Source organism: Tauraco erythrolophus, chromosome 3 (assembly GCF_009769465.1).
Source record: "Tauraco erythrolophus isolate bTauEry1 chromosome 3, bTauEry1.pri, whole genome shotgun sequence".
In the NCBI taxonomy this organism is placed as follows: Eukaryota; Metazoa; Chordata; class Aves; order Musophagiformes; family Musophagidae; genus Tauraco; species Tauraco erythrolophus.
Window position 1 is genome coordinate 37,915,528 of NC_141467.1, and position 13,525 is coordinate 37,929,052.

Sequence of the window (13,525 nt, forward strand, 5' to 3'; positions counted from 1 at the left end):
GGAGCATAAAATGTGCTGTGAGAGTCGTAATTCACATAATCCAAGGACCAATAGAAGACACCCTTCTATAGGTGCTTCCAGGAGATCCCTTCCACAGAATTGTTCCTGTCACATTCAGGAATTGTGAGCCTGTGCACTAAACTAATGCCTAAGAGATTTTGTCCTAAAAATGTAAAAACTCTTATGGAAAAATTAAATTACTTGTGAAAGTTTTTATAATTCTCTTGAGCGCTCTTATCCATATATTATTGTCAAATTTTTATATTAGAAAACCATCCACGAGAACGTCTACTTTATCATCCAAGATGCATAACTCTGTGCCTTCTAGAAGTCTAGGCAACATGGTAACCATAAATTCTAGGTGTTTATTTGGGCTACTGGCCATGCTGGCCTCATATTGTCAGGGTGATTCATTTAAGTCAGAAGGAGAAGTTGTAAAATGAATATTAAAAATGACTAGGCTGTAGGCTACAAAAGCAAGTGACACCAACTGAAGGCATACTGCATGAGCTTAGCATTGAACTGAGCCTGAGTAAGTTTAGAATTGAATTGTGCTTTTTGGGTTTATGAGTGCAAAGCAGAAAGAATTGGCTGGCTGGGAGGAAGACATAGCTTCAAGGGTGTGATCAGTTTCTTTCCTCGTTGAATTTATTCTTTTGGAGATGCACACTCCTTAATGTGATCTTATTGCGATTAGAAGTTTTTACCTTTGTAAACTGTCCAGCGAGTCTGATAAGTGAAACAGAGACTTTGACATAGATGAGAGGAACATACTCTTTTTCTTTTATTGTTCAAGAAGGTACCATTTCATTTGTTCGACATACCCCAGGTTTGCAGCTAAGAAATGTTCCTAGCATGCAAAACAGAATCAGTTGACTTCTGTAGCCATCCACTCACATCAGTTTAGTGGATTCCCTCAGTTTACCTTAACCTAAATAACTATCACCAAGTTTTACCAGACAGCCTGCAGACCACAGATCAGCAGAAGGAACAACATACAGACATACCTCTCACTGTAGGGATTGCAGCTCCTTCAATCCAGAACGGGCCTTGAAACATGTCTCACACAAAAAAATAAGATAGGAACAATGGATTATCAAAGGTCCCTTCAGTCATTGAGTCCTACCTCCTACTCCCATTTAATCAAGGATTATACATAATCCCAAAGTGTCCTTGAAGCCTTTATTCCATGAACCTTCGGCTGCAGACAGTTCCCTTACACCCTACAGCAAACCCTAAACCCAGAGCCAGAACTGTAGCTACTACAAGGAGTGACCAGGAGGAATCAAGAGCACATCACCACTAGTATATTTATCGCAGCTTTACACGGTCGCTAGTGCATGTGTAGCAAAACCAACTTCCCCTCATCATGTGGTGAACAAAAGGTATCATCTCCAGATAGGTCATGGGGAAAAGGCAAACAAAACAGGACCGTGCCAAAGTGGTCTAGATTTAGCAAATGTATTTCTGACTGAATTTCCCCTCTCTTAGCTTGGATTGAAGTCCACGCCGTTTATCAAATATTTCAGCATGATGGGAGGTGGAGGTCCATGCTGAGGGTGATGAAGAGAGGGCAGCCCTCTGGAAGTGATGGGCTCGATGGTCCCTTCCCCTCTCATTAGCTCAGGCTCAGCTGTTTCCCCATTTCCAGACTGAAAGGAGAGCTGGGAGAGGGGACTTTTATTTCCCTGGGGACAGAGACATCGTCAATTATCTGCCATTCCCTGCTGCAAGCTGTCAGTGAATAGGGCAGAGAAAGAGGACTGATAGGATTTCACCTTATCCCTCATCTCTGCTGATGAGCTCATCATTCATCTGCCCTGCACTTAGCACGGGCAATACTAATTATATTAATTACACCTCTACTCAGAGCATGCTTCTATTATCAGTAAGCAGAATGATGACTTTTTAAAATGAAACATCAGAGGTTCATCAGTTATATAGATTTAAAAATGTAGGTGTACTCGTTGCATCCACTGCTGAGGTGAATCTCTAGAAACTCAAAAGCATTTAATACCATTTTAGATGTGCAATAGGCTTTATATTGAGAGCAAAATGCACACTGTATCTAGAAGACAGTAGCACTATTAAATGCAGATTTGGAAACTTGGTCACTGCATTGGAGTAGCACCAAAATCCCCTTTGCAGTGTTCATCTGTAGGGACACTGGTCAGGTCAACGAGAGAGCTGGTAAGTCCTTGAGTGCTGAGCCTTATTGAAATTATACTAGTAACTACATCTATGTGTATAATCAGAATACAACTGTATTATTAAACTCAAAGGTAGGTTTATTTAGTTGATAGTACACAGGCCCGTGTAAGGTTTAAGAGACAGGAAAATAAATCCTTCTCTACAAAGTATGTTACAACAATGTGACAAATACTCATTGCTTAAAGTGTATTTGTTAGATGTAGAAATCATAAATAATCCATTAACACGGTGCCTGTATACAGCCACTGTCTGTGTGAATCTGGGCTAAGGGGCTGCTGCTGGGCAGAGTCGGTGCAATTTTGTGGGGCCAGTTGGAAATACCTGAAATGTCAGCAATGTAAGTGTAAATCTTAAGAACAGATTGTGTTTGTACGATAGAGTCAACTTCTAACCTGACAAAGTGAAAAGTAACTGAACTGGGATATTTCATCAATTCTGTCTCTGTTACCGCCTTTTATCACAGTTTTCTTCTGTACAGAAATTAAACATACATTAATCACCAAGATTATATATATAGAGAGAGAGCACAAGCCTATCAGGGCTCTGGGTTCTGACCATTTTACGCAAAAGCAAAGCAGAAGTAGCTCCAGGCAGGTCTGCCATTTGCATTTCAATTGCACTTCTTCCACACTTCCTTCTGGTGTCTTGAGGAAAGTCTTAGCTACTAAAGCATTGCAAAGCCATCAGTGCTTGAGCAAAATAAATGAAGAAATCCTTTTTCCAAAATTATTATTTTTTTTTTACATTTCCTCAAAGCAAAAGAAAATCTAAACACAGTATGTGTGCAGATGGTCACACATGCACAGAAGGATTTTGCTCAGAGCGAAACCTATTCATCTTTCATTTACATTAATACAGAAGATAATAATCGTGTGGAAGATGTTTGCATTTTGACAAGAGTTTTGAATCTAAAGTAATTACGTTTTTATAGCCAACGTGGTCATGACTAGTACCCAACCTCAAGTTTGGTTTTATTCCCCTTATTTTCTAAGGAACAGCTGATGTTTATGCAGTTAAATCTCCTCTGACTGTCAGTGCTATTTAGCTTCTACCCTCATATGTCTCCAGATGCTGCCCGGGGGGATGTTAATCATCCTGTCAAACCGGGCAAGTGCTGAACACTTGCAAGGGATTTTCTGCTCCTCGGCACTTTGGACCCAACGCATAATGCAAAATGCAAATCCTTGTATGCAAATGGCAGCATACAGCACGCAATGTAACAGACTTAAGGTTATTTGCAAAACCAAAAGGAACTTGCTGCGCGGATCCCCAGAGTACTGTGACCTGGTGGCTTCCACTTTGTCCCTCAGGAGCTGGTTCTCAGTGGGATTTGAACTGTTAGACGTCAGCTGACGTGGGTAGACACTGTACCGTCCGCAGAGACGGGAGGTTTGACCCTGGAAGCCGCAAAGTGGCTTCTGCCAAGAGCTGGGTATCAGCAAGCCTGAGCAGGGCTCAGCCCTGCAGAGGTGTGCCAAGAGCCTTAGGCCCCGGGGGTGAGCATAGGGCCAAATTTGGGCTCTTGTTGACTGAAGACTCAAGTATCTCCGGCTGTGGCTGGAGCATGTTTATCCCTGTGCAAGTTAGTCGAGGCACATCCTCACTGTGGTTTCTCCTGAGCCTGCAAGGAGCCTGCAAGGAAGTTTCTCCTGAGCCTGCGAGGGGCTGCTCTGAGCCCCTCCTGCCCTCACCCACTCCCTTTCCCCCGTCTCTCCTGACCATGGGTTTCTGCCCAGCACGGGTGCTCGTGGCCCTGGTCTACCCGAGAGCAACTCCTTTATCCTGAGGGTTTGTCCTTGCTGTGGATAAGGTGGCTCAACCCTTAGCTGGATGCGCTGTGTCTGGGCTCAGCCGGGGATGCGAATGGTGGAGTACTGTTGTCTGCTGGCTGCAGCAGAGAAGACTCACCTTGATTGCAGCCCAGGTGGTATCTCTGAGGGCTCTTCTGTCACAGGGACAGCTCACGCTTCAGAAACAGACAGATCTACGTTGTTTGGGTTGCGCAATAGAGAAAACTTCACATTAGCGGCCGTGCTGGCAATGCTGGGCTTGGAAGAAATATTTCTGGTGGAGCTCTTGCAGAAATATTCCTGACAAAGCAGCTCCTCGGGCAACGCAGTCCCCTCCGCAGAGAAGCAGTAGCTCGCCGTGATATCTACTGCCACCTCAAAGAGTATTTGCCCAGCTTAGCACCACAAATTAAACACAACTGGACGGCACAGAACGTTTCCCCACGTGTTTGCGTTCTCCAGTGAGTGTTTGCTGTGCAGGCACCACGTAGCTCTGGTGCTTATCTTTAACAAATATTCGGTTGAGAAGGCTTACATCGTCGCAGATCTGTGGCCTTCGCAAGTGCCTGCTCTTTTGGGTGCTCGTGACAGTTCCTCGCCTGAGGGGATGAGAGGGTGGTTTGGATTTGTCGTCACCCCCTCGGCCCTGCAGACCGTGGTTTCACGGAGCATCTGCTCCGTTGCCTGCGAGTGGCTCCATCCGCAGCCACGCCATCCTGCCTCGGCACCAAACTCACCTCTGAGCCCAGTTGTTGGAGGGGAATGAGCTGGGGGTACGGGGCATGCCAGCTCTGGCTTTTCAAAAGCATGAAAAAAAAAAAAAAAAAAAAATCTCTTTCATTTTTCGTCAAGTTATTTTAAGCTGGCCTAGTTTCTCAACCCATTTGCAGCATGATGGCGTTAGTGGCTGTGCTGGCACGCTGGGAGGGAAGGAGGTGGTGAGAGGAGGGGTCCTGGAGGATGGGGGAGTGGGTCCCTGGCAGCATCTGCTGACCAGTGCCTCTTCCGCAGCATTCCTCGTCCGAGGTGGCGTAAAAATCTGCGTCCTGCTTGGCCGAGGGCAGCGAGCGCCAGGGTTGGGACATGGGAAACAGTGGAGCAAGAAGGAAAGGGAGAGGGAGACATCCCCCTCTCCCCTCGTGGCAGCCGCAAGAGCTGTTGTGAACCACTTTGCTATTTGTTTACGAGCGGATTGAAACCACTTCAGCTTGGTGCAGATGCCATAGCTGGGCGTTGGAAATAAGCGCACATGGAGCAAGTGCTTCCTTCCAGGATGCCGAGCCCCTCTGAACGCATGAAATGCAGAGCATACAGTGCCTGAGCTTGTCCACTCGCCTGTCGTCATGGCGGAGAGCATCCCTCTCTCATCGCAGCATGCCAGGGCTGTGCAGGCACCCACGGTGTCTTCCTTTTTGGCAGCTGGGTGGGAATAGCCACAGGAAAAAACGAGCAAGGCTCAAAAGGGAGATGCAGGATTGGATTCATACTGAATGAACCCTCTTTTTTATTTTTATTTTGAGATGTGTAATGACACTTCATGGTGATGGTGAGAGCCCCCTAAGAGCTCTGCACACTCCCAAAATAATCTCCGGGACACCCTGAGGTAGCAGATGGGGATGCCAGGGCTGGGGGAGAAGCACGCTGGGCATGGCAGAAGTCAGGGATGGCACTGGGATTAGCATGCCGAAGTGTCTGGTTTCTAGCCCCACACCCAGACCCTCTTTGGGTGGAAAATCCCCGGCACATTTTCAGTAGACCCTGGGCTGTAAGTCAGAAGTGAAACCGGGACCATTTTATTTTTGAGGTGGGACCATTTGGCAATGCAAACAGATTTGTGGCCCCTCATGGGGTTCAGTTACCCCTTACCACATCTGATGGGCGCCAGGCAGTCCTGGCCTCACTGCCTGCCTCTTACCCTCCATTGTCACTCACCTGCTTTCTGTTGTTTTTCAGGAATATCTTCCAGGCTCCCTGAAATCATGTCAATAGGATCACATTCATTCTCTCCGGGAGGTCCTAATGGGATTATTAGAAGCCAGTCCTTCGCTGGCTTCAGCGGGCTTCAGGAGAGACGCTCCAGGCAAGTACCATGCTCTGGAAGGGAATTTCCAAATCAGGCCCTAAGGGAAGGTGAAGGTGGAAAAGAGGTGGGAGAGGCCTGCCTTCTCTCTGATGCCAAATAGAGTCTTCTGGGCCACAATCTCTCTTTCTATTGTTTGTATAATTAAGCTGTTACCCTCTGCCTTAGCTACCAAGTGCCTGTTTGCCTCCCCCCAGTTAATGCAGGGCTTCCTCACATGCCTCAGAGCTGTGAGAGAATTTCAGAGAATCATTTGAATTTAGTAACTTATGCAGTGATCTTTTCAGCATGTGAAATGTGCAGGAACATGACATGCTTCCCACCACCCCCAATTTAAGACTGTTGCTATCTAAAAGACGGTTTTCTCTTTGCCACACTGCTATGAATTCCGAACAACTCTTTGCTTTGCAGGACTGCCTTCATGTCCTGCTGGAAACTGCAGAGCCTTGCCTTGCACCCCCCTTTTGCAAGACAGGACCTAGGGCTTTGAGTCAGGCACTTACCAAGTCATCCAGCCTCTAATACCCCCAGATGCTACTTTACAATTAATTTTAACCTGTGTAAAGTCTCCGAGTGTCTGACCACCAGTTAGCCATCCAGGAGGAACGGCAGGCAAAGGGTCACCATCAGCTCAAGTCAGTGATGGTTCTTGGACGGTGACCTGCCCCCAGCAGAGTCACCAAAGAGGCACCTATATGCAGTGCAGCTCTCCTCCCATTGCCATATGGAGCTGCCATGCTCAAGACCAGCGGCGTATGTTGTCCTCCAGACACGCTCTTGACCAAGCCCCAGTCTGATTTCTTAGGACCCCCCAGACTTTATGCCTGAGATTATCTGGGCTCCCCTTTGTTTTTAGGACCTGGATGTAGCTCAGCCCTTTTATGGCTGTGGCTGAGCAACGTGAGGCAGGAGAGGCATGATATAGGACAGAGAACCGTCTGATGAGCCTCAGACTCAGCCTGACGTTTCCAGACCAGCATTCATATCTTGGCAAGGCGACTGGCACATCAAAAGCTGACAGTGCGTGTCCCAGACTGCTCAGACCTCTTAACCTGTAAACAGACACCATCCTTAACTGGCAGGCGCAGAAGCAGATTCGTGTCTGCTAGGAGAGATAATATCAGAAGATTTCTTCAAGCTATGCTCTTTTGAGATCGTTATGATTTATAGGGGTTTCCTCCTCTTTAATGTTCATTTTGCAGGTGTAACTCCTTTATTGAAAATTCCTCTGCGCTCAAGAAGCCCCAAGCAAAGGTGAAGAAAACGCATAATCTGGGCCATAAAAACAGCACCACGCCCAAAGAGCCCCAGCCTAAAAGGATGGAAGAGGTCTACCGAGCCCTGAAGAATGGCCTGGAGTAAGAGCCTTTATCTTGCTTGTTGATTGAAGCTTTCTGTGACGTTTTAGAGCCTAGAGAAACATATGACAGGAACTGGGATCCTTAGTCATAGGAGAGGAAAATGTACCTCTGGGAGCCTGAATTGTAACACTTAGGATCTGAAATATTTGTATGGGAAACAGGCAGAATCCCATTTCCACTCCAGTTGCTAGGAAAGCTCCCAAAGGCTGGGATTTCAACATTAGATTTTTTTTTCCCCTCTGAATTTCCTAGAGTGCTATCAGAGGCTTATATTGCCCTTAAGATAATGTCCTAGACAATAGCGGGGCTTTTACCAGCCAGATACAGGAGCAGCGATTGGAAGGCACCAGCCCATAAACTAAGCAGCAGATTAGCTTCCTTGAAACTGATTGTTCAGTGTAAGGAGAACATCGAGCTCTTATACACAGCTAAATAAGTGGCTCCTATTCATTCCCAAAAAGGCAGCAGGGAGCTGCTTTTAGGACAGATCGATGTAAATGAGTTTTTGTCTGGAAGCAGATCCAATGAAGAAAGCCATTTGTTGCACAGATTGGCTTTTAGGACGGTCAGCAGCCAGCTCGGTATGTGCTGCAGAGCTCACGCGTCCCTTCTCTGGTTTGTGTTTACAGTGAGTATCTGGAAGTTCACCAGACAGAGCTGGATAAGTTGACTACTCAGTTAAAAGACATGAAAAGAAACTCACGCCTGGTACGTGTCATGCTTTTTCATCGTGTGGATGCACAGGAACCTCCTCGAGGTTCTGGAGCAGCCAGAGGGTGGGAGCGGGATACAGGGAAATTACTTTGATGCTCTTCTTCCCTTCCAACCCTGGTCTTGCTTGTGATCTCTATTGACTGCCAAACATTACTTTCTCGTGATACTGTTATGTTGCAAAATTAATCACAGCTATCTTCTCTGTTGCAGGGAGTCCTGTATGATTTAGATAAGGTATGTTACCCACTTTGACACTGGTTTTGCAAGGAAGCGGTGGTATCCATACAGTGTATGTAGCTGGCATGGGAAACCTCTCTCAGCTGGATTTAATACCCCAGCCGACACTGTTGAGGAAGAAGTTACCTGATGTTTTCCCCTTGCAAAGGAAGAAGCCCCGCTCCCTTCCCCTTCCCAGGGGGTCTGCTTGTTGCCCAGTGTCTCCACCAGCCAGCTGTGCTCACCAACCCGGCATCAAACTTACCCCATCAGCCCTTCCCTGGGTCTGTCAAGTTAAACCAGCTCCGAGACAGACACAGGGAAGGAGGCAGACTCCTGCCAGGGCAGGAAGGAGGCAGAGGAGTGAGACCTCCTACTCTGCCAGCTTCCAGCCGTTAAATCCATTGCCTTGTGCTTTTTCACCCAGCCAGCCCCAGGCGGGTGGGAGGCTGGCAGGGGCACACCAGGGCTGGCAGTGGGGGGACGGGTCAAGCCCCAGTTTGTCCCTGCTCCTTCTGGTTCTGAGGAGGAAAAAAATGAAAAAAAAAATCCCTGCAGGAAGATTTAGGTGAAACAAAAGGAAAGCTTTCAAAACATTTCCTGATCAAGTCTGGCTTTTTTTCAGTCAAAATGCCAAGCTTGGTTTTGCTGTCAAAAATGGTTTTCTGAAGAACACAATAGATTTTGAAATGCCAAACACAATCAATTTTAATATAGGTTTTCAAAGTACTCAAAATACTGTATTTTGAGCTAAAAATGCTCTGGTCTTTTTTTTTTTTTCTTCTTTTTTAAGGATTCAAAAAACTAGGGAAATCCTATCAAAGAAAAATTTTTTTTTGTTCAAAAATAATTAGGTACAGAAGACCATGAGCTCCATTTTCAGCAGCAGCTTAATGGTAATAAGGTGGGACAGCTAATTCCAGATTCACAGGCAACAGAACCCCGCGTGTTTTAAGGAGTAGTTTCTCAGCTTCATGGGGACCTTAAGAGCTGGCGTGGTGGTGTCTTACTGCTTTATTTAAATGTACCTCACCCTCTGCCTCTTCCTTTCCTTCAGCAAATCAAAGCAGTCGAAAGATACATGAGAAGGCTGGAGTTCCACATCAGCAAGGTAATGAGCGCTCCTATCATCTTCCTTCTGCATCTGCTTCTACGTTATTAAGAAAACAAACCCTTGGCCTCTTGCTACCCTTTTGCTCCGGGGAGGCTGCCTTGACGAAGCCTCTCCCAGATTCAGTACTTTTATTGCGATGGGCTGGTGGTCTGAGCCAAAGAAAGGGTTTCCACGTGGTTTGTAGCCCCTGAAGTCCAGCCGTGCCCCAAGACACTCCCACCCGCTTTTAGGTACAGAGGGAACATAGGATCAAGCACTTGCTGGGAAAAATCTATCTCACCGTGTGCTTATTGTTAAACTATAGGTACAGAGGGAGTTGCGTCTGAAAGTAATTTAATTCGGCAGTTGTCTCTACCGTACGCAGCAGCTAAATTGGATTTATTCCTGGATTTCACTGCTAACGCTTTTGCTATGTGGTTTGAGGGCCACATCCACTTGATTACATCAGTGGGAATATTCAGTAGAGGTACTTGTGATTTATACTAATACGTTTTAGAGCTGGACGTAATCCATGGCATGTATTCTCTTAGTTATAAACATATCTGCTAGCAATTAGTTGCTTTTCTGAGCCTGACAAAAGAAGGAATTATTTTGACAGATGAAATGTCTTTTGAGAGTCGTTTGAAAAGCATTCCTGCAGCTTGAAGTGCTCCAATTATGACAACCCATCCAAACCTTTTAATTTCAATTTTCTCTTACTCCTGGAGCTGAAAAAAAAAAGATATAAATCATCAGGCGATAGACTGAATTTTGTTCCCCAAACCGCCTCTCTCTTGCTGGCAACATGAATGGCAAAATTGGTGCTTAAAGAACATTTCCATTCAAGTCCTTCCCACTCCAGCCTGCTCAGAGCTAATGGTTTCTGAGCTTATAACAGGACTGAAAAGCACCGAACACAAGAGGTAATGCTGGTCAGTATTACTCAAGCTTGCTGAGTACATTAGTTCACTTTCCGTAACCCACAGCAACAGAGACAAAAGGAACTGAGCTGTGCTGCATTAAAGCTTACGGGCTCGGGCAGGTACAGAAACATCTTTGTTTCTGATGATAAAGAAGGTATTTTTCAGCTGTACTGTATCCAGGCCAGGCCACAGCGATGCCTTCTGCCATCTGCCTGCCGGTGGTCTGTAGAGGAAGCAAAGCGAGGGAAACAGGATAGGCAGCAGCAGACCCCATGTAATAAGGGGGGCAGGTGAGTGTGCCCTAGCCGTGCTGGCATGGGCAGGGGCAAGACATCAACACCAGGCTAACTCTCCGCCCAAATGGCAGAAGTAAATACCAACTGACAGCTATTTATAGTAGCTGTCTTTAGCTTGCTGACTTGCCCGAGAAATAGGAGCGGATGTGACTCCTAGAAGCTTTTTTTTATAACTTTGAAACGGCAAAATGCTGGCTGTGCCTCTGTCACCCTGTGCTGAACTCTCACTTCGCAAGTCAGAGACTCGGGTTACCGGGTATCCACGGTAGCCTTGTAAAAGTCAACCTAAATGCTTTGAAGCTGTCAGGAAGAGCAGTCCCGCTCCAACAAATAAGCAACAGCACATTTTGTTAGAGGTTGAGCAGGCTTGGAAAATAGGATTTGGAACATGCCTTGTTTGTCACATCAAGCTCATGTCTAATGCAGCAACGCAGAGTCGTAGACTGAGGAAGCCAAGGCGCTGGAAAGCATTGAGAGAAATTCTGCTGTGAAAATCCACTACTGAGCAACAAACACCATAGGGCACAGGGAGATCGCTTGATGTCAGAGATAACAAAGGAAAAAAGTTATTCTAAGTAAGACACAAATATTGCCCTATCTTAGCAGGGACGTTAGAAGCAGAAAGAAGAGTCCTCTATTCCTTTCCTTCTCCTCACTCTGATAAAGTCAAGTTAGAAATCCTACATCTCCTGTATCTGGCAGACTTACATGGATATAAATGAAGCTATACCACTGTAGATTCCCATCGAACAGCTCAGATGGACTTAACATACGTTTGGTGCAGGGGTTAGAGGGAAAAGGGAAACCAAAGTGTGAGACACACATAAATCTATTGCACTCTGAAGCTAGATCCAGGTGAGACTTTAAACAGTGTGTGAGTAGGTTTTGCAAAACTTCCAGACTGCTTACGAAATGTTGGGTGTCTAAGTCATGCCAGAGGACTTTAAGAAGGTGACTAGGAAGTTACGTGAATGCCCATGAAGCTGAAGTTCAAAATACTTTCTCAACTTGACGTCAGCTGTTTCTAAGCCTTTTACTTGTGCTGATTCTGAATATGACTCCCAGTTTCTGGACAATTATTGTAGAATCATAGAATCACAGAATGGTTAGGGTTGGAAGGGACCTCAAAGATCATCAAGTTCCAACCCCCCTGCCATGGGCAGAGAAATCCTCCACTACACCAGGTTGCCCAAAGCCTCATCTAACCTGGCCTTGAACACTTTCAGGGATGGGGCATTCACTACTTCTCTGGGCAACCTGTTCCAGTGCCTCACCACCCTCAATGTAAAAAATTCTTCTTTATATCTAATCGAAATCTGCCCTCTTTCAGTTTAAATCCATTGCCCCTTGTCCTATCACTACACGCCCTTGTAAAAAGTCCCTCTCCAGCTTTCCTGTAGGCCCCCTTTAGGTACTGGAAAGCTGCTATAAGATCACCCTGGAGCCTTCTCTTCTCCAGGTTGAACAGCCCCAACTCTCTCAGCCCGTCTTCATAGCAGAGGTGCTCCAGCCCTCTGATCATCTTCGTGGCCCTCCTCTGGACTCGCTCCAGTAGCTCCATGTCCTTCTTGTGTTGGGGACTCCAGAGCTGAACACAGTATTCCAGGTGGGGTCTCACGAGAGCAGAGTAGAGGGGCAGAATCACCTCCCTCGACCTGCTGGCCTCGCTCCTTTTGATACAGCCCAGGATACGATTTGCTTTCTGGGCTGCCAGTGCACATTGCCGGCTCATGTTGAGAATGAGCAGTGAGAAGTCAAGAAATCACTCCCTGCTTCCAATACTACCTGTTAGTCAAATATTTCAACAGTCTCAATCCATGGCTGGCGTTAGCCGTACAGAAGACATTGCTGGCCCTGTTAAACGTGCCATTTAACGCATCCAGTCCCATTTGGCAGCGTGGACGTTGCAGTTGCCTTTGAAAGAGCACTTCCACACCGATGTGTTTGAGAAGCTTGCTGCATGCCTGCCCCACCTTCACGATTGTACATAGCCCAAGGCAGAGGCGAAAGGGAGTAGCAATGGTTACAGGCATGCAGGGCAGGCAGGCCAATTGCTGGCAGCATCTGCTGTTGCTGTAGTGAAGTTTTTACAGTGGAAGTTATTTTTATCTTGTGTTTCTTTTTCATAGACCGTAACAGTATCACAGTTTCATTTGCTCACTCCTTCCATGGGATCTAAGAGTTTGGCTGATTTTCCTTGTAATGCAAATGACTTCATTGTTTGTTGGTTTTATTTTGTTGGGTTTTCTCAGTTTTTTTTCAATACACTCTCATTGTTCCCACTAGGTGGATGAGCTTTACGAAGCCTATTGTATCCAAGACGTCTCTGTGATGGTGCCAGCAAAATGAAGCAAGCCTTCGCAATGTCTCCCGCCAGCAAAGCCGCTCGAGAGAGTTTAACCGAAATCAACAGGAGTTACAAGGAGTACACAGAGGTACATCCTCATCAGTTTAGTCTTTTCACTCTCACGCTGTTTGAAAGCCATGGGAACTCTGCCACTGATTTCAGGGAGAATTTCATCCAGATAAAAGAATTAAAAGCAAACCCAGCAAAGAAGAATTATTATTTATTTGTTGGTTTGTTTGTGTTCAGGTGACCACCTGATGACTTACAAAGACAGGTTACATGGGCCCAAAGAAATAATAACATTTATGCTCTATGAGAGCAGGGTTATACCCAGGAACTGCTGTACAAGAAAAAGCATAAACCTGCCCCAAACCTACTTTAACTCCAATTACCTCCTTCGCTCTCAGCAGATTTTGGTGTGGCGGGTTGGCTGGAACCCACGTGTATACAAACATCTGCTGCATCCTACCCAGTTTTACTTGCTGTGATCAACA

At 46.1% G+C, this 13,525-nt stretch overlaps 1 protein-coding gene across 1 annotated transcript in view; it reads left to right on the forward strand.

Annotated features, from left to right (window-relative positions):
• The window catches only part of RIPOR2 (RHO family interacting cell polarization regulator 2), a 55,754-nt gene that overhangs the window by 28,148 nt on the left and 14,081 nt on the right, over positions 1-13,525 (forward strand). Inside the window, 7 exon segments of the mRNA XM_086608526.1 lie at positions 5,955-6,081; positions 7,284-7,439; positions 8,072-8,150; positions 8,367-8,390; positions 9,430-9,483; positions 12,971-12,998; positions 13,001-13,119. Of these exon segments, the coding sequence (XP_086464652.1) occupies positions 5,955-6,081; positions 7,284-7,439; positions 8,072-8,150; positions 8,367-8,390; positions 9,430-9,483; positions 12,971-12,998; positions 13,001-13,119 (587 nt within the window).